The sequence below is a fragment of the Typopeltis vanoorti genome, chromosome 24 (genome assembly GCF_054136105.1).
Source record: "Typopeltis vanoorti isolate ZY-2024b chromosome 24, IOZ_Tvanoo_1.0, whole genome shotgun sequence".
NCBI classification, from domain to species: domain Eukaryota; kingdom Metazoa; phylum Arthropoda; class Arachnida; order Uropygi; family Thelyphonidae; genus Typopeltis; species Typopeltis vanoorti.
The window spans coordinates 43,578,888-43,602,179 of NC_143572.1; the positions used below are offsets into that span (position 1 = coordinate 43,578,888).

General features: G+C 35.8%; 1 protein-coding gene across 1 annotated transcript in view; it reads left to right on the top strand.

Annotated features, from left to right (window-relative positions):
• The window catches only part of LOC150093137 (serine-enriched protein), a 104,680-nt gene that overhangs the window by 37,846 nt on the left and 43,542 nt on the right, over nt 1-23,292 (top strand). The window contains exons 4-5 of the mRNA XM_090413956.1: nt 1,542-1,675; nt 20,773-20,889. Coding sequence (XP_090270082.1) covers nt 1,542-1,675; nt 20,773-20,889 — 251 coding nt within the window. The remainder of the gene's footprint in view (nt 1-1,541; nt 1,676-20,772; nt 20,890-23,292) is intronic.

Consider the following 23,292-nt stretch of genomic DNA (forward strand, 5'->3'; position numbering starts at 1 on the left):
CAGGATCAACTGGAAGACAACAAAATTACTGCACAGAAGCTTTTACAAGTCATAGATATTGTTTTTAGAAGCAACAGAAGCTTTGAAACATACTCTGAACCTCAACAAGTATGGCTGTATAAATTTGCCTAAGATTTGGGAGACAGTCATCTTAAGCCATAACTAGTACCTGCTTCCTCTCTCTGTTTTTTTTTTTTTTTTTTTTTTTTTTTTTTAACATAGAGGGTGCCTAATTAGGACTTTAGTCTTTGTGTTGTTGCTACAATTGTTCAAGCTAGTCCCATTGTTACACCATATTGTTGTTGTCTTGCGCATTGTGACAAACTGTTTTTTGTGCTCTGAAGATGCTGATTATAATACCAGTGAAATATCGGCAATAAGTTAAAAAATAATTATTTACTTATCAGTCTGTGTTCTAATATATACCATCAAAATTAATCAACATGTACAACAAACACATAAGCCTTTCTACACGTTTGAAAAACAATGAAAATAGGAAGAGAATAAAATTTCAATAAACATAAAAAATCATATACTTAAACAGGTATTTTACATATCTTGGCAGTCTCATTACTCACAACCTCAACAACAGAGAAACAAAATGTGGAGTCATCATAAGATGCTAATATAAATAAATTAAACAAAATATGAAAAACTTACAGTATTTCAAAAAGCCTCAAGCTAAAACTCTATAAAGCTGTTATACCTATGGACACCACTCAGTTAGAAAGAAATACAGAAAATCAGAGCATTTGAAATGAAATGGTTAAAAAAAAAAAATAAACGTCACTGGTCAGAATGCGAAACAAACAAGCAAGTGAAACATGAATTAAACCATAAAGAAGATTAAGGATTATATCAAAGATATAATCCTTATATCAAAGGATGTTGTTTAAGGATTATATCAAAGATATAATCCTTAAACAACAATTAAGATGGTTTGGACACATCCAGAGAATGTCCTCTGAGATATTACCAAACATAGCCATGAATGGAATCATTGGAGGAAGACTATTAAGAGGCAGACCAAAAAGAACTTGGTTACAGTCTTTGAAGGAAAAATGAGAATGAAGAAGAAAAGAGAGAGCATCAAAATTAAGACTTTGTACTTTTCACATGTCCATCACAATTTTAAATTGTTCCTAATAATAACTGATTGTTTGTACTTGTGTACAGTGACACACTAGTTGTGTTTTGAAGATGTTAATATTTTGCTAATTTAGAAAACTATCAAAATATTAACATAAATAAATAAATTCATATTTATTTTGCTCCTTTGGAGTTGTGAATCATACTGCTAAACCTCTAATGAATAATGATTAGAATGTAATTGGTTAAAATAAAAGTTTAACATTTATTACATTTGACAATTTTGAATGAAACGTATATTTATCTATATCTTATAAGATCTAAATGACTTATGATTTTGTTTTTGACTTTACTATTAAATTTAGTTTGGTACATCATAGTTGAGAATTTCTATTTAGAAATAATGATAAAAAAAATTCCTGTTCAATTTGCATTCTTGTTATGTGTTATAGGAAACAAAGGAGGTCGCTCTTTTGTAGATCGTTGTACAACCTACATTGGCGAAAATGCATTGGAATGTGTAAAGACATCAGCATTCCTTAACTTGCCCAAAGATGCCTTGATTCATTTGGTATCTTCTGATTATGTAAGAAAATTTTATATAATATTTTGCAGGTGATATTTGATTTCAGAAATTTTTGATAATTGTATAATCATCATCATCAAATTCCTGACATGTACACTCAAGGGGTATACAGGATATGATAGTACTACATGAAAAATTTACATCATTACTAACTTCCTATCTACAATTTTCCTCCAAATCAGTCTATTACTTGTCAAGACTCTAACATTATCAGATCTTATATTTCTATCGTCTAAGGCACTTTATACCATATCAATCCACCTATATCTTGGTTTTCCTCTGGGTTGTTTTCCAGCCAGCCTGGCAGAGAACACTTGTTTTGCTAATCTTTCCTTACCAATTCTGTTTAAGTGACCATACCACCTGATATTAGCTCTGCTAATGCATTCCTGGATGCTGACAATATCAAGTTCTTTCCTAATATCCTCATTTTTAATATGATATTGCCATTGATGCCATCTGTTCATGCCTCTAATCTTTCTCAGGACTCTCATATCTGCGGTCTCTAGTCTTTGGTCAAGTGTTTTACTTCTGACCCAGCTCTCAGATCCATAAGTTAAAACTGGTTTGAACACTGTTTTGTATACAGCTAATTTAGTGTTCTGACTAATTTCTCTCTTATTCCATATGAATTTATTCATTTGACTTCCTACCATACCAGCTTTGTTGATTCTGTTGTCTATTTCCATATTTAATTTACCATCTTCGCTAAAAATCGTGCCTAAGTAGCTGAAATGTTTTACTTGTTCCACAGGTTCCCCGTTCACAACACAGTTGACATTTTCAACAATTCTACCTATTTTCATTGTGTTTGTCTTTTTAATGCTCACCTTCATACTATATCTATTATAACAGTTATTCAATTTAGTCAGGGAATCTTGCAAACTTGTAGCAGATTTATTTAGAAGTATAACATCGTCCGCATAAAGCAAAGAGCTGACATTAACATCTCCAATTCTGATATCATGTTTAATACTACTTTCCTTCATAATGTGATCCATATAGATAATAAATAACAGAGGAAATAATGTACATCCTTGTCTCACACCAGATTTAACATTAAACCATCTTCCTGTACTTCCTTCAATTCTAACTGCTGACTTACAACTCAAATAAAGACCAAGTATTGCTTTATATAATGCCCCATTGACACCATATAACTGTAGCATATTGAATAGCTTCTCTCTTGGCACCTTGTCATATGCGTTTTCCAGATCAACAAAACTTAAATGCAGATCTTTGTTATATTCCCATGCTTTCTCAACTATTTCTTGTAAAGTGAAGATATGATCCTGGCAGCCTCTATTTGGCCTGAATCCAGCTTGTTCTTCACCAAACTTTTCTTCCACAATTCTTCTCAACCATTTCTCAAGTATACTTGCATAAATATTGCCAGGAACACTCCGTAGGGAAATGCCTCTGTAATTCTCACATTCAGTTTTATTTCCCTTTTTATATATGGATACTATTAGAGCTCTACTCCAATCATCAGGAATTCGTCCCTCTGTCCAGGCTTTCTGAACTATGCAGTGCAGCCACTGTAAGACTTTTATGCCACCATACTTCAGCATTTCTGGTCAAATATCATCTACTCCTGTTGCCTTTCCACATTTCAAGCCTTTGATGGCTTTTTCTACTTCAAGTATGGATATGTATTCCTGACTGTATGCCTGTTGAGTGTTTTTTATCACTGTGCTGTCATCACTGCTTGTTTCATTTAGCAGTTTTTCAAAGTAATTACTCCATACTTCAAGGATATCTTTTTCTCCTGTTTGCTCACCTTTATCATTTCAGATCCCTTTTACAGCACCTTTCCTCCATTTTTAAGCTTCTTCAACAACCTCCAGAATATCTTACCACCTTCTTGATATTTATTTTCTATGTTCTTGCCAAAGTCCTCCCATGACTTTTGTTTAGCTAGTTTTACACACTGTTTAGCTTTCTTACATTTGTCTCTGTATTCTCTAAGAGCAAAAGCGGACTTATTTGCCAGGAACTTTTGATATGCTTTCTTCTTTTCCTTGACTGCCTCTTTAACTTCCAGTGTCCACCATGGAGTTCTGATTTTTCTATCCTTGCAGACAACCTCAACACATGCCTCTCTGGCTGAATCAATCAGGGTTTTCTTCAAGGCTTGCCACTGAATCTCCAAGGTTTGGTTCCTGTTCTCAAACTCTTTCATTTTTTCTTCAATAATCTTTGTGTATTTTAGTCTACAGTTCCCATCTGAGAGCTGCTCAACTTTTATTCACTTTAAAACTTTCTTACATGTTATTCTTTTCAATATGAAATTCAATTTTATCCTGCTCGAGACTAAATAGTGATCACTTCCAATTTCAAATCCTCTGTACACTCTGGTGTCCTGCACCAGGGAGAAAACATTACTCTCAACAATAACATAGTCAATGAGACTTTTCTTATTCCTTGCTTCTTCCCTCCATGTGAATTTGTGCACATTTTTATGTTGGAACATGGTGTTAGTAATAACCAGTCCATGTCCTGAGCAGAAATCCAACAGGTATTTGCCATTATTATTAGCTTTGCTCTTTTCTCCAAATTTTCGCAAAATATTTTTGTATGTCTAACAATCATTTCCTACTCTGCTATTTAGATCCCTAACAAGGACCAACTTTTCCTTTTTCATTGTGTCAGTTGCTTTTTCTAAAGCCTCAAAAATTCCTCCACTTCTACCTTAGTAGAACCTTCTGTGGGACCATAGGCACAAATAAGTCTCATTGTTTAATTCCCCATTCTGATATTAGCCCACATCACTCTACATGATACTGCCTGCCATTCAAGAAGATTAGCCTTGTATTTTATGTTGAATACTATGGCTACTCCTTCTTTTCCTTGATTGTCACTGCCTGAATATAGTATTTTGTATTTATTGCTCAGAAAAGATCTCACCAGTTTTTGTCTTTTTAGTTTCAGTCACCCCTATTATGTCGATCTGGTACTTATCTAATTCCTCAGCTAGCTTCATTTCTTTGCCATTCAGGCTTCTTATGTTGATAGTACCGATCTTTAACTCTGGTGATGTTGAGTTGGGGTGTGCTTTCAGATTTGTTCCAGTAGCTGACTTTTTGCTGTTTGCCCTGGTTCCCTGTCTAAAACAACGGGGGCCTTGTGTAACTGGGCGACGCCCAGACGGCATGAAATTTTGTCATGTTGTACCATCATTTTATCCATAAATAGAAATTGCACTAACATTTTTTTCTTTTAACCACAGGAGCAATATTTAGTGTTATTCCTGCTCAAATTAAATTTAAATTCAAAGATTTATACTGATGTACTGAAAGGAAAGTTTAGGTGTTGATGATTATTCATAGTTCTGCTTCAAGTTGTGTACTTCAAGAACAAATTAAATTATTAACTAAGTTGCTAATATGTTGCCAGATTTTAAATTGGGTGTTTTTAGAATGCAAATGTATACTTATTATTGAATCACTACTATAAATATAAATAGTTCAATAACAAGTATCTTTTCATGCTCTGAGAATATATTCTCAATTATTACTAAGTTGGAGAGACATAATATATGGATAGTTGAAAAATGTGGGCAATCTGAAACTTTATTTTATTGTGCTTTACAAATATAACAATTTATTCCAACTAAAATATACTGGTTCTTTGGGGTTCTTTAATGTCTGATTCTTTAATAATCCAAACACTGATTGGGTAGCACTAAAATCTCATGTGAAGAATGAAAATGCATTTATTGAGCTGTTGTGGACAAGTTTCTCAAGCAGCATGTGACAGAAGGAACTCAAGGGGTCAAAGAGTGTTAGATTTCATTATAGTATCAGAGGGTGTTTCAGTTAAAGACTTAACTATTCTGCCTCTGGTTGGTGACAGTGACCATGCAGTACTCACTTGAGAAGTGGCTAAGTTTCTGAATGTTCCATTCAGAGAAAGTTACATGCTGAACTACAAAGCAGAAAATCATGACAAACTGAAGAGTATACTGGGTTTAGTGCAATGGTATCAGTTTCTGCATGGGAAAAATATCAACAGTGCATGAGAAGCATTTAAAAAATAGTTATAAGAGTATAGGAGATGTTGTGATCTTACAAGAAGACTTGGATAGACTGAGTGGATGGGTATGGGAGTGGCAATGCCAGTTCAGTGTTTTTTTTTTTTTTTTTTTTTTATGTTGAGCCCATATGCAAGAGGTTGGCAGATCAACCTATAGTACATTAATACCATGTATGGGTTGAGAAAGAAGATACTTGTTCACATTGGATTTGAATGAATGTATATTGTATTCCTTAGGGAACACATCAAGGGGAAGACTCTTCCATAGTATAGCAGTTGCAAGGATGAAGGAGGAGAAGAAACTTGTTCTGTGGGTTTCAAGTGCACTGTGTAGGGATGTTGAGCAGCAGCTGCTCGTGTTTCAGTGAGCTTAGTACTAAGTGGGGGAATTATTGATGCTATTTCGGATGAACATTTTCCATGGAAATATTTGTAGAAAAACATGGTGCGGAGACTGATCGTCTGTGCAAAAGTGGGAGGGGGAGGAGAAGATTTGGTAAGAGATGGGTCATTAATAAGTTCTGATTGCTCTCCTCTGGATTGAGTCGAGCATTTTGAGGGCCCCATATGTGGGAGAAGTATTTGATGGTTGGATGAATTTGTGATTTGTATAAGGTTAACAGCTGTTCAGGGGGTGAAGTAACGTCTTGAGCGAAAGAGAAATCCAAGTTTTTTAGAAGATGAGGATGCAATGGTTGTTATGTTTTTATGTCAGGAGAGGCTCGATGTCAGGGTAATTCCAAGAACAGAAATCTCAGATTGTCTGGAAATTTGGGTGTTGTCAAAAATAATATTGGGAGAGAGAATGGTTCTTTTTTTATGAGAAATGAGACAGTATACTGGGTTTTATTTGCATTGAAATTGACTAGGTTATCTGAACCCCATTGGAGGATGGCTTGGAGGTCTGAATTGAGGGCAGTGGTGGTTGCTGTTTTGTAGGTTGAGGTGAGTTGTGTGGAGTAAGGTTTATCAAAAGAAAGGGAGGAGTGCAATGAGCTGTCGTCTGCAAAACTGTGTATTGGGTTGGAGGTAAGCTGAAGTAGGTCATTGATATATAATAGGAAGAGGGTTGTGAGAGAAAGAATCTTGAGGAACCCTGGCATTAGTTGAATGGTGAGAAGATAAGTAGTCATTCCCCACCACACATAGTGTGCCTCCAGACAGAAAGCTGGCAGTCCAACTACAGAGGTCTTGAGATAGACCAAATGATGGCGGCTTGCTTAGTAAGCCCCTGTGCCAGACCTGGTCAAACACCTTGGAGATATCAAGTCCAACCACTTGAGATTTGCCAAAGTTCTCCATGTCATTTTTCCAGAGATGGGTGACATATGTGAGCAAGATCTCCTGTCGATTGGCAGCGACAGAATCCATATTGGTGGTTGTTTATTAGATGGGTAGCCTCAAGGTAGTGTACAAGTTGGGAATTGATGATTTTTTCCATTACTTTAAACAGGACTGAGGTGAGTGAAATGGAGCAGTAGTTGGACGACAGTGACTTGTTGCCCTTCTTGGGAATGGGTTGAATATTGGCCAGTTTCCAGGCTGTGGGATAGATACCAGTATTATAAGCTATATAGGACAGGAGACAGTTCTGGTACACAAACCTTCAGGACAATTGGAGGAATGCCATCAGGGCCAGGAGACTTTTTTTTTGTCTAATTTGGACAGTATTTTACTGATCTCTTTCTGGCAAAAGGATATAGTGGGCATTGTATGTTGGGCATCTAGAATATTGGGGGATATTTGCCATTGTCAATTATGCATGCATTTTTAAGTAAAGTGTGAAGCACCTGAAGATGAGCTTTTTCTGTGGGATAGAGCCATCTGGGTATGATAGGGGTGGAAAATAGTGTTGAGCAGAAATTACGACCAATTGCTTTGGCAAAGGAACCAAAAGGCTTGGCTACCATTTGGACAGGCTGCTAATTTCCTGCTTTTTGCTCTTCCAAACTCTGCTTTGGAAGCATTTTTTTTTTTTTTTGCATTTATTTCGGGCTTGGGTATAAGCCCTAAAGGAGGATGGGGTTCTTGATTTGAGCCAGTAATGGTATGTTTGTTTTTTCATTTGTACAGCCTTGGCACATCTTTTGGAAAACCAAAAGATGTGCCAAGTACATTCAGAGTACTGTGGGGAATGTACAATTCCATGCCAGTGAGGATCACTTTGGTTATGAGTTCGGTGCACGTGTTTGAGTTGGAAGATCAGAAGCAACAGTCTAACCATGGGAATGAGACATAGAAGTCGGAAGCTGTCCCACTTGGTACTGTTATAATGCCAAACTACTCTTGTATGGGAGTGGCTGTGTAAGCGCTGTTGCATAGAGGAGGAGATGAGCACTAGGTTGTGGTCAAAAATGCCTAACGGGCTCTCGGCATTCACTGTGTATTTGGAAGGGCATTGGTCAGGAAGAGGTCTAGGGTATTTGGAGAGTGGTTTGGGTTATCGGGTATTCTGGTTGGCATCTGAACTAGTTGTGTAAGGTCATTAGTGATGGCAAATGTTTCAGCATCTCTGCCTGCAAGATCTGTACAGCTGGAGGAGAAAAGGCAGTTGGTGTTGTGGACATTAAAATCTCCTAGGAGGATGATTTCACTGGTGGGAAAGTGGGACTGGAGAAAATCAATTTTTAAGGAGAGGTAATTAAAGAGCTCAGAGTGGTTGGTTGCATTAGGGGAGCAATAGAGACAGCATATGAATTTGACTGAGTTGGGTAGGGATATTTTCATTCAAAGAAGGTCAAAGTTGGGTGATTCTAGGTTGGATGCTCTCTGGAAAGGTATGTTAGAATGGATGTATGCACAGGAAGCCACCCTTGGGTCGAAAGGAGTTAAAGAGTATGCAATTTGGAAGGTTGAAGTGAATAGTGCTGGAGGGAGGTGATATTTGAGTTTCTGCCAGAAAGAGTAGATGGGGGTTCGGTAGACTGCTGGTGGTAGTGGACACTATTAAGGTTGGAGTTTAGGCCAGGGATGTTGGTGAAGTGGATTTGGAGGGTTTTGTGAGTCATATGTTTGACCATAGGGGTCTTGCACATTTCCTATGCAGTGGTTGCTAGTAGCGTCACTTGGTTTTTGCACCAATTTAGCTTGTCTGTAGTCGATGGTCTAGCTGTAGTCACCATTTTGATGTTTTTCTGCAAGTTGTCTTTGAAGCTGGTGACCTTGTTCCCTTTGTACAAATGATAAATCTGGTCGGGTACATATGCATGATTGCAGACAAGTGTCTTTGAACTTTTTGTTGATCGCTGTTATTAGTTTTGATGTGCATGTCGCAAGTCACTTTTACGAGGAGTGGAAAGTTCATTCCATCCTTTCTTTTGTTTATCGGTCCGAAACGATGGCACCTGATGATATTTTTAGGATCGATGTCGCATTCTTCTTCTAATTTGATGATGTCTTCTTTCAGTGCTTTTCTGTTTTCTTTTGGAAAGTTCAAGATGACAGCATTGAATTTTTTGTTTTTGGCTTCCATCGAGTCATGCACCATTGATGCAATTATTTCACGGAGTTCATTTTTGGGGAAGGGCGATCTTGCGTTAAGGCGCTGATCGTCAGTTGATTCCAGCTTGGTTTCTAGTGCTCGTATTTTGGAGGAAAGAGTTTCATTCATAGCACTGATGTGCTGTTCGAGGTTTTCAATTTGTTTGCTTAAGTTCAGGAGCTATTTTTAGACAGCAGGCACAGCAAACAGAAATAGGGCTGGTTAAGGTCGATATATATATATCTTGTGCACCGATTCATCCATTTTTGCGCAGGAAACATATATCCAGTGGCAACAGAACTCGCACATTATACTCTTTTTTTTTATTGCTGATATTAATTTTGCAACTGCAGCACTTTGTGGTTTTGTCAGCAATCGATGGCACTACACTGCTGAGATATGGGGTGCCTGTTCGTCGTTGGCTTTTGTTGCCACTATCTTTGCTTCGCACGGCATAGCGGGTGCTTGTACATGGCCGATTTTTAGATTGAAATATAACTGGTTTAATGGACTAAAAGTACTTTTGTGCTGGAGTTTTCTGCTCCTTAGTACCCACTGTTAAGATTTCCGTTTGATGTTTAATTTGAATGGGAAACTCTTGCAGTAACGATAAAATGCTGGAGCACTAGTTTATGGTAGCTTACTTGTTGCAAAACTGTGTATTGGCTAGTGTTATGAAATGCAAAGTTTTAAAATTTGGTAAACAAAGATAGGAAATAGAATTTACTCTTGGTGGGATATATTGTTGGAGGCGGAGGAAATAAGAGATCTTGGGGTGATGATGGATAACAATATGAAATTTAGAGGACACATTGCCAATATTGTGAGGACAACACAACAAATTCTGGCAGTGAAGCAGAGGACACTGACTTATAGAAGTAAGGAGATTCTGGTTCCATTGTATAAGGCCATGATTAGGCCACATATATACTAATGTGCACAGATTTAGTCACCTGGTTTTCAAAAGGATGAAAAGATGTTGAAATAGTCCATAGGCAATTGACTAAGGCAGTTTCTGGTCTCTGGAATGTTGAATTATGAAGAAAGGTTTAGAAGATGCAATTTACACAGTCTAGTGAATAAGAGGAAGAGGGGTGATACAGTAGAGATGTACCAGTTGGTAAGGGGTTCTTATAGGATTAATGTTGAAGAGGTTTTTCTTAAAAATGGTGGGAAATGGGGGGGAAAGAACAAGAGGTCATCCCTGGAAGCTGTATAAGGAAGGTGTGAGCAAGGGAGTGAGAAGCAGGTTTTTTGCATGGAGAGTTGTGAATGATTGGAATGCATTGCCTGAGGACATGGTGTCAGAGAATTTGAATGTGTTTAAGTCACGGTATGATGAACTGTGTGTATGACAAAGTTACCTTCTGGATGAGTTTTGACTCCGTAGGGTCTTAGGATGATAATAATAATAATGCCGTCTCATTCATTACCATTATTCTCCTCATCTTCTACTGTTTCTTTTATGCTATCACTTGTGCCACATTCTCCATTGATCACGTCCACTATATATTACAGCTTCAATGTAAAGAAGAACAATGGTGGCCAAATTCATTAAGTGGGATTTTGTTTGCAGTATGGCAGCTTGTGTGTGTGTGAGAGAGAGAGAGAGAGAAAGATGTATTCATTGCAAAGGTCTAAAGACTTGTGGAAGGAGAGAGCAAGTGCATGTGTAGGAAGTTCTTTGAAATTGAGTGACAGAAGTGTGGAGGGGTACTTAAGGGCCAAAGCTATATAACTGAGAGAATACCTTCACATAGCCTTTAAATGAATGCAGAGAACCGACCAGGGCTCCTGACCTAATGACTAATCCTCATCTTCTACTGGTGCACCCTGTTAGGTGTTATCTACCTGTATACTGAACAAACGAGGATGGACTGGCAATTTGGGATTTAGCCGACCAAATTGCATTCTTATTGGCTTAAACCAAAATTTCAAATAATGGTACAACATGACAGAATTTCAGGAACCAGGGCGAACAGTGAAAAGTCAGCTACTGGAACAAATCCTAAAACCCACCCCAACTCAACATCACCAGAGTTCAAGATCGTTACTATCAACATAAGAAGCCTGAATAGCAAAGAAATGGAGCTAGCTGAGGAATTAGATAAGTACCAGATCTGAAACAAAAACGGCAAAAAATGGTGAGATCTTTCTGAGCAATAAATACAAAATGTTATATTCACCAATGACAATCAAGGAAAAGAAGGAATAGCCATAGTATTCAACACAAAATACGAGGCTAACCTTCTTGAATGGAAGGCAATCTCAAGTAGAGTGATGTGGGCAAATATCAGAATGGGGAACTAGACAATGAGACATATTTGTGCCTATGGTCCCACAGAAGGTTCTACTAAGGTAGAAGTGGAGGAATTTTTTGAAGCTTTAGAGAAAGCAGCTGACAAACTGAAAAAGGAAAAGTTGATCCTTATTGGGGATCTAAATAGCAGAGTAGGAAATGATTGTCAGATACAAAAATATTTTGGGAAAATTTGGAGAAAAGAGCAAAGCTCTTTTCTCCAAATAATGGCAAATACCTCTTGGATTTCTGCTCAGGACATGGACTGGTTATTACTAACACCATGTTCCAACATAAAAATGTGCACAAATTCACATGGAGAGAAGAGGCAAGGAATAAGAAAAGTCTCATTGACTATGTTATTGTTTATAGTGATGTTTTCTCCCTGGTGCAGAACACCAGAGTGTACAGAGGATTTGAAATTGGAAGTGATACTATGTAGTCTTGAGCAGGATAAAATTGAATTGCATATTGAAAAGAAGAACATGTAAGAAAGTTTTAAAGCAAATAAAAGTTGAGCAGCTCTCAGATGTGAACTGTAGACTAACATACACAAAGATTATTGAAGAAAAAAATGAAAGAATTTGAGAACAGGAACGAAACCTTGGAGATTCAGTGGCAAGCTCTGATTGATTCAGCCAGAGAGGCATGTGGTGAGATTGTCTGTAAGGATAGAAAAATCAGAACTCCATGGTGGATACAGAAATTAAAGAGGCAGTGAAGGAAAAGAAGAAAGCATATCAAAAGTTCCTGGCAAATAAGTCGGCTGATGCTCTTAGAGAATACAGAGACAAATGTAAGAAAGCCACTGTGTAAAACTAGCTAAACAAAAGTCATGGGAAAACTTTGGTAAGAACATAGAAAATAAATATCAAGAAGGTGGCAAAATATTCTAAACTTTGTTGAAGAAGCTCAGAAATGAAGGAAAGAGTGCTGTAAAAGGAAATTAGGAATGATAAAGGTGACATGAAAAGTGAAGAAAAAGATATCCTTGAAAATTGCTAAATGAAGCAAGCAGTGATGAAACACTGACCAGGCATGCAGTCAGGAATACATATACATGCTTGACGTGGAAAAGTCCATCAAAATCCTGAAATGTGGAAAGGCAGCAGGAGTAGATGATATTTGACAGAAATGCTCATGTATGGAGGTATAAAAGTCTTATAGTGGCTGCACTGCATAGTTCAGAAGGACTGGACAGAGGGACGAATTCCAGATGATTGGAATAGAGTTCTCATAGTATCCATATATAAAAAGGAAATAAAACTGAATGTGAGAATTACAGAGGTTTTCTCTACCAAGTGTTCCTGGTAAGATATATGCAAGTATACTTGAGAAACAGTTGAGAAGGATTATGGAAGAGAAGCTTGGTGAAGAACAAGCTGGATTCAGGCCAAATAGAGGCTGTCAGGATCAGATTTTCCCTTTATGACAAATAGTTGAGAAATCATTCTAATATAACAAAGATCTGTATTTAACTTTTGTAGATCTGGGAAAGGCCTATGACAAGGTGCCAAGAGAGAAGCTATTCAAAATGCTACAGTTATATAGTGCTGAAGGGGTATTATATCAAGCAATACTTAGTCTTTATTTGAGTTGTAAGTCAGCAGTTAGAATTGAAGGAAGATGTTTATTGTTAAATCTGGTGTCAGACAAGTATGTACATTATGTTATTCTCTGTTATTCATTATCCGTGTTATTCATTATCTATATCATAGGTGGCCAACAGCAGGCCCATGGGCCGCATGCAGCCCGTAACATGATTTTGTGTGGCCTGCAGCAGGATAAAAACTGTATTAAACATAACTATATATAACAAATTATATGTATTATCAATATAGCTATTAGTTTTGACCGCAGATTTTCTGATTGATATACTAGTTATATTCATTATTTCTGATGACGGAAACAATTTATATTCTCAACACGGAATCAAAATTACTTTAAAAAGATTACTCAATTTATAAAATCTACTTCTTCTCTGTGCGAGTTGTAGTAGTGGGAGTGATAAATTTCTATGTGCTCCAGAGTAACACATCACTGAAAGTCACTTGCTCTGCTCTGGTTACAGTGATCAGTTTCAAATATTTTATATTGTTCTCCCAGTAGTAAAATGATTTAACAAATATAGTAATTCAATACATATAACTATTGCCTTGAAAAAATGCAGAGTTTATTTTTTATTTAAGTTCTGTCTAAAAGTGTGTGGCCTTTGATGCTACCACTCATCATATATTGGCCCTCGTATAAAATGAAGTTGGCCACACATGATCTATATGAATCACATTATGAAGGAAAGTGGCATTCAACCTGATATCAAAATCGGAGATGTTAATCTCAGCTCTTTGCTTTATGTGGATGATGTTATACTTCTAAATAAATCTGCTACAAGTCTGCAAGATTCCCTGACATTGAATAATGTTGTAATACATATGGTATGAAGATCAGCAATAACAAGACAAAGACAATGAAAATAGGTAGAAGCGTTGAAAATATCAACTGCATCGTGAATGGAGAACCAATAGAACAAGTGAAACATTTCAACTACTTAGGCACAATTTTTAGTGAAAATGGTAAATTAAATATGGAAATAGACAACAGAATCAATAAAGCTGGTTGGTAGGATGTCATCATCATCATCATCATGCGTATCAGGGGTTTAGGCCTAGCATGGCCTGTTCCAGTCTTAGAAGTCATCGTTGAATCATTTAAGAGGACGTCCTGGTTTTCTTTTTCCTAATGGCGTGTACCCTAAGGCTTGTTTTGGTAATCTTTCTGTTTTCATTCTTTGAACGTGTTCCATCCATTTATGTTTATATTTTTTAGTTTTTTCTATTACTGGTTCTTGGTTTAATTCTTTCATAATTTCTTCATTTCTTTTGTGATCAAATAGGGTATACTTTGCAGTTTTTCTCATAAACTTCATTTCTGTTGTTGTTAATCTTTGTTTGTCTTTTTGTTTTATTGTCCAGATTTTGCTTCCATACATTAAGACTGGTAGGGCTAATGTATTGTGTACTCTTAGTCTGGTTTGTTTTTGAACTAGGTTTGGTTTAAATTTAGAGTTAATTACACCTGTTATTTTTAAATATTTTGCAATTTTTACGTTTATATCTTTTTCATTTTCAAATGTGATCATACATCCTAGGTAGTTAAATGAATTCATCTGTTCTAAGATCTTGTTATCTATTACTATTTTAGTTCTTGCTGGATCTTGTCCTTTAAAGGCCATATTTTTTGATTTTTCTGTTGATGTTATCATACCATAATCTTTGGATATCTCATTTAGATCTAAAATAGCTTTCTGTAAGTTATCTCCAGAATTTGTAATTATTATTTGGTCGTCGGCAAAGAGGAGAGTGTTTAAGTTTACTGTAGGAGAAAGTTTAATTCCTTGATGTAAATTGTTATTCCATTTTATTATTATTTCATTTAAGTAGATATTAAAAAGAGTTGCTGAGAGGGGACATCCTTGTCAGACCCCTTGGTTTATCTCTCTTGTATATGATAGCTCGTGATTTAATCTTATTTGTATTTGATTATTTTCATATATACTTGTGATAGCTTTTAGGATATTATTTGGTATTTGTCTTTCTTTTAATATGTTAAATAATATGTTTCTTTTAACTTTGTCAAATGCTTTTTCAAAGTCAATTGTATTCTCTTCTTTTCTCTATTATTAATTTTAGCCAGGTCTATCTAATCATGTATAGCCGGGTCTATACATGATCGTCCTTTTATAAATCCATTCTGTGCTTCTAAAATAAAGTTTTCGGAGTATTTCATTAGTTTGCTATTTAAGATTCTGCTATATATTTTGTAACAGGAATTTAGTATACTGATATAGTTCGCCCACCGTTTGTAGGTCTCTGCTTGGCATCTTGCCAAGAATAGTCGACTAATGCTGAAGGTGAGAAAGAAATGAAGGACATACAAATTGGTCACCAACACGCGAAATCACGTGCTTTATAGGAACAATTTTCCAACTGTCATACAAGCAACATAGTTAACTACAATAATCATAAAAGAAAAGTTAATTTTCCAACCTGTAATAATAAACAACTCATTCCACAATACGGACTGATTACCCTATTATCAGAATAGATTCTCCTTTTTCTGACATGCACAGAAGTGTCAGAGGATCTCTAATCGGTGTGCGAACTATACCTCTATAGTTTTTAGGGTCATCTTTATTACCTTTTTTAAAGATAGGAATCACAATTGCTTTTTTCCATTCTCTTGGGGGATACCAGTTGAGTAAATTTTATTTAAAAATAATAAGAGTCTTTCTTTGAATCTTGTTCCTGCATATTTATATAGTTCTGAACTTAGCTTATCTTCTCCAGGTGATTTTCCGTTTCTTGTTTCTTTCAGGCTGATTTCTAATTCTTCTTTACTTATTTCCTTTTCATTTTCGTTAATTGTTTGCCAGTTGTCTTTTTTAAAATATTTGTGTGTCCACAGTTCTGTGTAATAATTTAGAAATTCTTCTAATTTCAATTCAATGTTTAATTTTATGTTTTCTTTGGTATCTGCATTTAAGTGTTTCAAAATCTTATATACATTGGGTCTTATTTTATATAAATCATGTTCTAAATTAGAAACAAATTTGTTCCATGATTCTCTGTGTCTTTTTCTGACTTTTCTTTTAGCTATGGCTCTTATTCTTTTATATTCTATTTCATCTTCTAATCTTTTACTGCTTAACCATTTGTGATAGGCTTCTTTTTTCTTTTTGATTATTTCTTTGATTGTATCATCCCAGATCTTCAGTTTTTTCCTTTTATTGAATTTTTTGGCTTTCCTAAGCTTTCATTTGCTTCTGCATTTAGTATAGTTTTTATATTAAGCCATTCTATTTCTATTTCTTCATTTTGTTTTATTTTATCTAGATATTGGTTAATTCTTTGCTCATATAGCCATTGTACATTTGTGTCATTCAATAGTCTAGTTTTATAAACAAATGTTTCAATTTTTCTTTCTGTTCTTGTTACTTGTAGCCATTTAGGTGGTAATCTTAATTTTATTTTAACAAGGAAGTGGTCACTGCTTATTTCATATCCTCTGTGAACTCTAACATCTAGTGAAAAGTTTGATGTCTTCATTTAATATGAAGTAATCTAATATTGATTTCCATCCTCTTGCTTCCCATGTATATTTATGTGTCTTTATGTTTATAGAAGGAATTCATTATTTTTAGGTTATTATAAACTACAAAGTCAATCAATTTTTTACCATTCCTGTTTAGAGTATGTTCTCCATGTATTCCTATATTATTATTAATTTTCGTGTTTCCAATTCTTGCATTTAAATCTCCTGCTAAAATTACATAATCACATTTATTTATTTTATTATATATGTTTTGTAGCTGATTATAAAAATCAATATTATCCTGTTCTCTTCCTTCTTCTGGGGCATATAAGCTAATTATTGTTAAATAGCCTCTATCCATTTTTATTCTAGCTTCTGTTATTCTTTCATTCCATAATTTATAATGTTTTAACTGTTTTGAAAGGGAGTTATGAATCCAAATCATGATTCCTGCTTGTGCTCTTTGGTCTCTGTCGACTCCACTGTATATCACATTAAAATTTTCAGTTATCGTAGTTCCTTTTAATTTCTTTTTTGTTTCAGTGATTACTGCTATTTTAAAATTTCTTTCATTTAATAATTGGTCTAATTCTATTTCTTTATATGCTATTCCTCTTACATTCCAATTTGCTATGTATATTATATTTTGTCATTTCCATTTTTGTTTTACCTTTTCCATTCCAGGGTCGTTTCCCATGGATTCAATCCGATTATCTTTTTCTGTCCGCTTACAAGTAGGATTATGTTCTCCATGTCAGAGGACTAGCCTGACAATGGAATAGTTCAGTGGTAAGGCTGCTACCTTAAGGCTTCTGAACTAGCCTTTTTCCGAATTTAAACCCATAGGAGGAATAGGGTATATTGAAGGGGAAAGAGTAGATTATAGAAGAATTATAGTAAGGTTTATAGAGAGGGCATAGTTGTAAGGCCAGAAATGAAAAGACCCCATGGCCCTCGAGTACTCGAATAGCATAAGGATCATAAAATAAGAAGAGTTGTCTGATAAGGCCTTATAGGAAAGATTAAAGTAAGTGGATCTTCTGCAAAGTAGAAGAAGGAGAGGACAGATCCATCTAGGGGTCCATGAGAGTGCTGCTTCCCTTACAATCAAGATGATTGCCCCTTATGGCCCTGTTGGTCCACGAGTCCTTATACAGTATATTTGGACCACCCCACCATACACACACACACACACATGGTGGGCTCCCCCATCTGCCACCCAGGTGACGCTCTCTAGGGGTTACAGGGTCCCCCGAGAGTAGGAAGTCAACTGAATAAATTTATATGGAATAAGAGAGAAATTAGCCAAATCACTAAATTAGTTATATACAAGAGTGTTTCAAAACAATTTTAACTTATGGGTATGAGAGCTGGGTCAGAAGTAAAACACTTGACCAAAGACTAGAGACTGTAGATATGAGAGTCCTGAGAAAAATTAGGAGCATGAACAGATGGAATCAATGGCAATATCATATTAAATACGAGGATATTAGGATAGAACTTCACATTGTCAGTATCCAGGAATGTATTAGCAGAGCTAATTTCAGGTGGTATGGTCACTTAAACAGAATGGGCGAGGAAAGATTAGCAAAACAAGTGTTCTCTGCCAGGGTGGCAGGAAAAAGACCCAGAGGAAGACCAAGATATAGGTGGATTGATACAGCAAAAAGTGCCTTAGAAGATAGAAATATAAGATCTGATAATGTTGGAGACTTGACAGGTAACAGACTGATTTGTAGGAAAATTGTAGATAGGAAGTTAGTAATGATGTAAATTTTTCATGTAGTACTATCATATCCTGTATACCCCTTGAGGGTATATATATCAGGAATTTGATGATGATGAGTGTGGAGAAAATAAAATATATGACAACAAAGAGTTGAAACAAAATTCAGGAAAATGCAAGTGAGAATGTTAGCTTGGTTCTTTTTGAAAGCAAAGTGGTGGAAGTGAGCAGTGATGAATGCAGTACAAGTGATACCATAAAATAAACAGTAGAACATGAGAAGAATAATGGTAGATGAAAGAGACTGCATGCTTGTGCAGAGTCCAACAGAACAAAAACATTAGACCGAACAGTTGGAGAAATGCCTTGAAAATGACACTGAAAATAAATCCAAATTCCAATTTTTTTTAATTACAACTTACCTCTCAGCTTCAAATATCACTGTTATGTCCTAGAATATCCTCTACTAAAATGAAGAAAAAAAAATCATGATAATGATTTTGCCAAAGGGGAAAAAAATCACAAAAATACCAAAAAAATCTGAGAACTCTAACAGCAGCTTTTATGAAATGTATGACATTGACATTAATAAGAGTACATATACGAAGTGTGACAATTTAATTCCTGGAACAGCCACGTAGTTTCGCCAGTGTGGTGATTTGGTTGGAGTCATGTGAGTAGTCATCTTTGTACATGCTTTAGCTAATGCATGCTTAATCCTCAAGCCGATAGAGCCATTTGCTAGTTGACTATTGCAAAAACAATACAGATCTGCATGTAAACTTTGGCTTAAAAATGTGTGATTGAAATTTGGAGCAGTGTGTTAACATCAAATTTTGTTTGAAAATCAGCAAAACTGCTACTGAAACATTGGAGCTGTTGAAAGTGACATATGGTGTAAAAGCTTTCACCACATGATTATTAACCATATGAACAACGATCCCAGAAGTGGGTAGCCAAAAACAAAAATAACAGATGCAAATGGAAACAGAGTGCGAGATTGGTACTGTCTGACAGACAATTAAGTGTGTAATTAATGGCTAATGAATTGTAAATGAATCGAGAGACAGTCAGGGTAATTTTAACCGAAGAATTGGGTATGCGAGAGATTTATGTGAAGTTTGTGCCTCAGATCTTGACGGACGAACAGAAGCAGCCATGACTTCAAGTTGCGCCTGATCTTTCTGCAAATAAGCACATGTTTTTGAGAGTAATTACAGGTGATGCAACCTGGTGCTTCTACTATAATCCCAAAACAAAACATCAGAGCTTGCTGTGGAAAACCCCAAGTTCGCCACATCCGAAAAAAGCACATGTCACATTCACAGTTCAAGACCATGCTGGTGTGTTTCTTTGATCACAAGGGAATAGTCCACTATGAATTCATTGAACAGGCACAAACAGTCAGCCAACAATGCTATTTAGAGATGCCAAGAAGATTACGAAATTCTGTTTGGAGAAAAAGATCTGAATTGTGGCCTGACAAGTAAATCATCCATTATGACAACGCACCAAGCAATAGCACGCTCATTGTGAGAGAGTTTCTGGCCAAAAAAATCGATTACCGAATTAGATCATCCTGCTTATTCACTCGACTGAGCTCTCTGTGATTTCTGGCTGTTTCCAAAATTAAAGACAGCAGATGTCTGGGACAGATATAAGGACAGTGTAAGCAATAGTGGGGGGGGCAGTTGTTTTTTTTTTTGCATGGAAAGTGATGAGCAATTGGAGTGCATTGTCTGAGAGTATGGTGAGTACAGAGACAGTGAACATATTTAAGGCACTGTTTGTTAAACTGTGTGTATAACAGCAGGACCTCCTGCAATTGTTGACATCCAGTATAATGTGATAAAGGAACTCAAAAGTATTCCACAAAAAGAGTTCCAGGCGTGTTTCCAAAATTGGGAACACCATACATTAGAGGTATATAATGCACATAACTAACTTACATTATCAGTAATGTTATACTTTTTCAAAAAAAAAAAAAAAAAAACTGCTATTAGAAGATTCAGTTTTTTTTTTGAATCTTTCCTAGTACATTCATCTTTCCAATGAAGTTATTAGTTAGTAGACAGTGAAACATGTAGAATTTAAATTTATTTTTACAGTAATCTTCTTTGATCACAAATTCATAAATAAATCTCATTGTATTTACCAATTTGAAATTTGCCCAAATCACTCGAAATTGCCTGCCACTCGAGGAGTTTATTATTCATGTTTAGGTATGTGTTGCCAAGATAAAAATCAGCACATATATTTCATCTATGGTAAGCAGTACTACCAGTAGTATAAATAGCCATAAAATAATAACTGCTTGCACTACTGTGTTGCTTCAAGAGATATATGTCTGTTAATCTGTTTTTATTTTTCATTACAAAAAGCAGTGCTACTTTTCTACTTGTGCTCTGTCTATTGCTGATAAATTATTTGCATAAATTAAAACTTTTTAAAATATTTTCCTATAGTTGGCTATTGAAGAAGAAGATGTCTGGAGAGCAGTCTTGACTTGGGCTAAGCATCAGGCTGGAGTGACCCAGCCTACTGCACACTGGACAGAAGAAGAGCGTGCTAGAATTTCTCAGGTAATCTATTCTGTCTCTCTCTCTCTTCCATATGTTTCAGACGGGTTGGGTCTCCTCCTAATGAGGAGTCACGGCGAAATAATGCAGCCGGCACACCACTCCTCTGCTGCATCCTATTGGAGGTATTCATGACTGTAGTCTGTGTGTGTGTTCATGGGGCCGGTTTGCATGCTTGCGGGATGAAAAAACCCCAGCTAAACTGGGTGGAAACCCTACTGCCCGTGCCCAAGACCAGTTAACCTGGCTATGGCTGAAAAAGATCTTTGAACTCCTCACATCTCCAACGGGAATCGAACCTAGGACACTCCTTCCCCAGGCATATGGTTGCAAAGCGCACAGCCACTAGGCTAACTATCACAGACAGTAGTCTATTAATGATGAAAAATATTTGTATTCTCAATGTATTGTTATATATTATTGATCATTATATGTATATCCCTTGCCATCATATACTGCTATAAAGAAAACAAAGTCATTGGCATAAAAATCTTGGAAAAAGGTGTTATCATGAAATGCCATATCAGTGGGATCCATTTGTCACATTGGTAAAAGACTGCATTACTCTAAATCAAGTGTAGGCTGTACTATCATCTGATGGAAATCTGAGTGTGCCAACTCAATCAAGAAATGCACATGCAGATCTGGGAAGTCTGTACCATAGCATTGAAGAGTCCTTTGGTAACATGGAAATATTGCCAGATTGATCAGTCAACTAGAGGTTTGCAGAGTTGCACAGAAGTACAGCTGTACATAAACCAAATATCAAGACTGGCAGTAAAGAGCACAGACTACATTGGTGTAAAGAACATTGTGACTATTCTGTATAACATAGGAAGTCCATGAGCAGCAGATGTCTGGGACAGTTATAAGGAGAGTGTAAGCAAGGGGGGGGGACAGTTTTTTTTTTTTTTGCGTGAAGAGCTGATGAGCGATTGGAGTGCATTGCCCAAGAGTATGGTGAGCACAGAGACAGTGAACATGTTTAAGGCATTGTTTGGTAAACTGTGTGTATGTATAATGGTGGGACCTCCTACGATGAGTCTTTTGACTCCATGGAAGTTTTATAATAATCATAATAATATCTATTTTGCAGCACTTCTAGGTAATCTACTTCTGCTTACATTGTTTTATAATCATATAAGTTTTATGAAACAGTCTTGTTTCATTAAATTCCATAATGCACAGTGTCATTCTGCATGTACTATGGTAACATGATTTGAGGAAAGTGATGTGGAAAAACTTGAATGTACAGAATCACAATTTCAATCCAGCAGAACAACTTTGGAATGAGCTGGATTGTCAGATGTGAACCATACCATTTTGCCTATCAGTAGTATCTTTGACTAATGGTCATATTGAAGGAAGAATGGTACAGAATATTTGCTGCTTATTATCACAGATTGGAAAATGGTGTAAAATGTGGCTAGAAAGATTAGAAAGTGTAATCAGAGCTGCAGGAGTATGTTGCCAATGCATGCAATTTAGGTTACTCCAAAATACAGTGCCATCCCATACTTATTTCATTATATTGTATAATTTGAGAAGGATCCATATTGGCAGATATATTCAGGAGTATGTACTAAATATTATAATATTTCATTATTTTTTTTTCATAATAAAATATGAAAATATTTTAAAATATTTTTTTCCAAGCTTACATTTCAAATAAGCCTATTTAGATAGCAAACATAAACAGGATTTGTTTCTGAAAATCATTTTTCGAAAAGTAGCCTGAAAATATTGTGCAAGCATTTATCTGCAAATATCATCTTTGCAATACCATCAGAAACATATATTCTCTTTAGTTGGAACAACCTGGGTTGAAATTCCATCTAAGACTGTGTTTCTCAAAGGGTGTGCATACAAGTGTGCTGCAAAATTGTGTTACCATGAGAAAAAACAACAAAAAATAAGTATTAAAATAAATATTAAATATTTTCAGCAGCATTATTTATTAATAAAGAGGAACAAGTAAATTGTAAGTAATACAAACTGGAATAGTTAAAATTAATGAGTTAATAATTACACCATATTTATAATTTAATGAGAAATATGGGTTTGTTTACTTTTCTGTAATTGTTTAATACAGGGTCAAATTGCAGACAAACACACTCATAATTCTTGATCAAGAGAAAGGAGTTGCTCCCATTTTGTACTTTTAATGTTGGCCAATGCAGAAAATCCCTGCTCGCACTAGTAGGTTGTCGAAAAATGTAGTAGAGTAGATAGGAAAATCTTCTGATAATACTGAGAACTCTTTTTTTGCCAAATTCCAGAATTGAAGTAGTATTGTTTCCCTAAACTTGAGCTGAAAAGTTCAATCTTCCTGAAGTTTTACCAACTCTTCTGCCTCTTTTAATGATAGATGTTTTGTGTCTGCAGTAGTAACAGGAAAGGGATGCA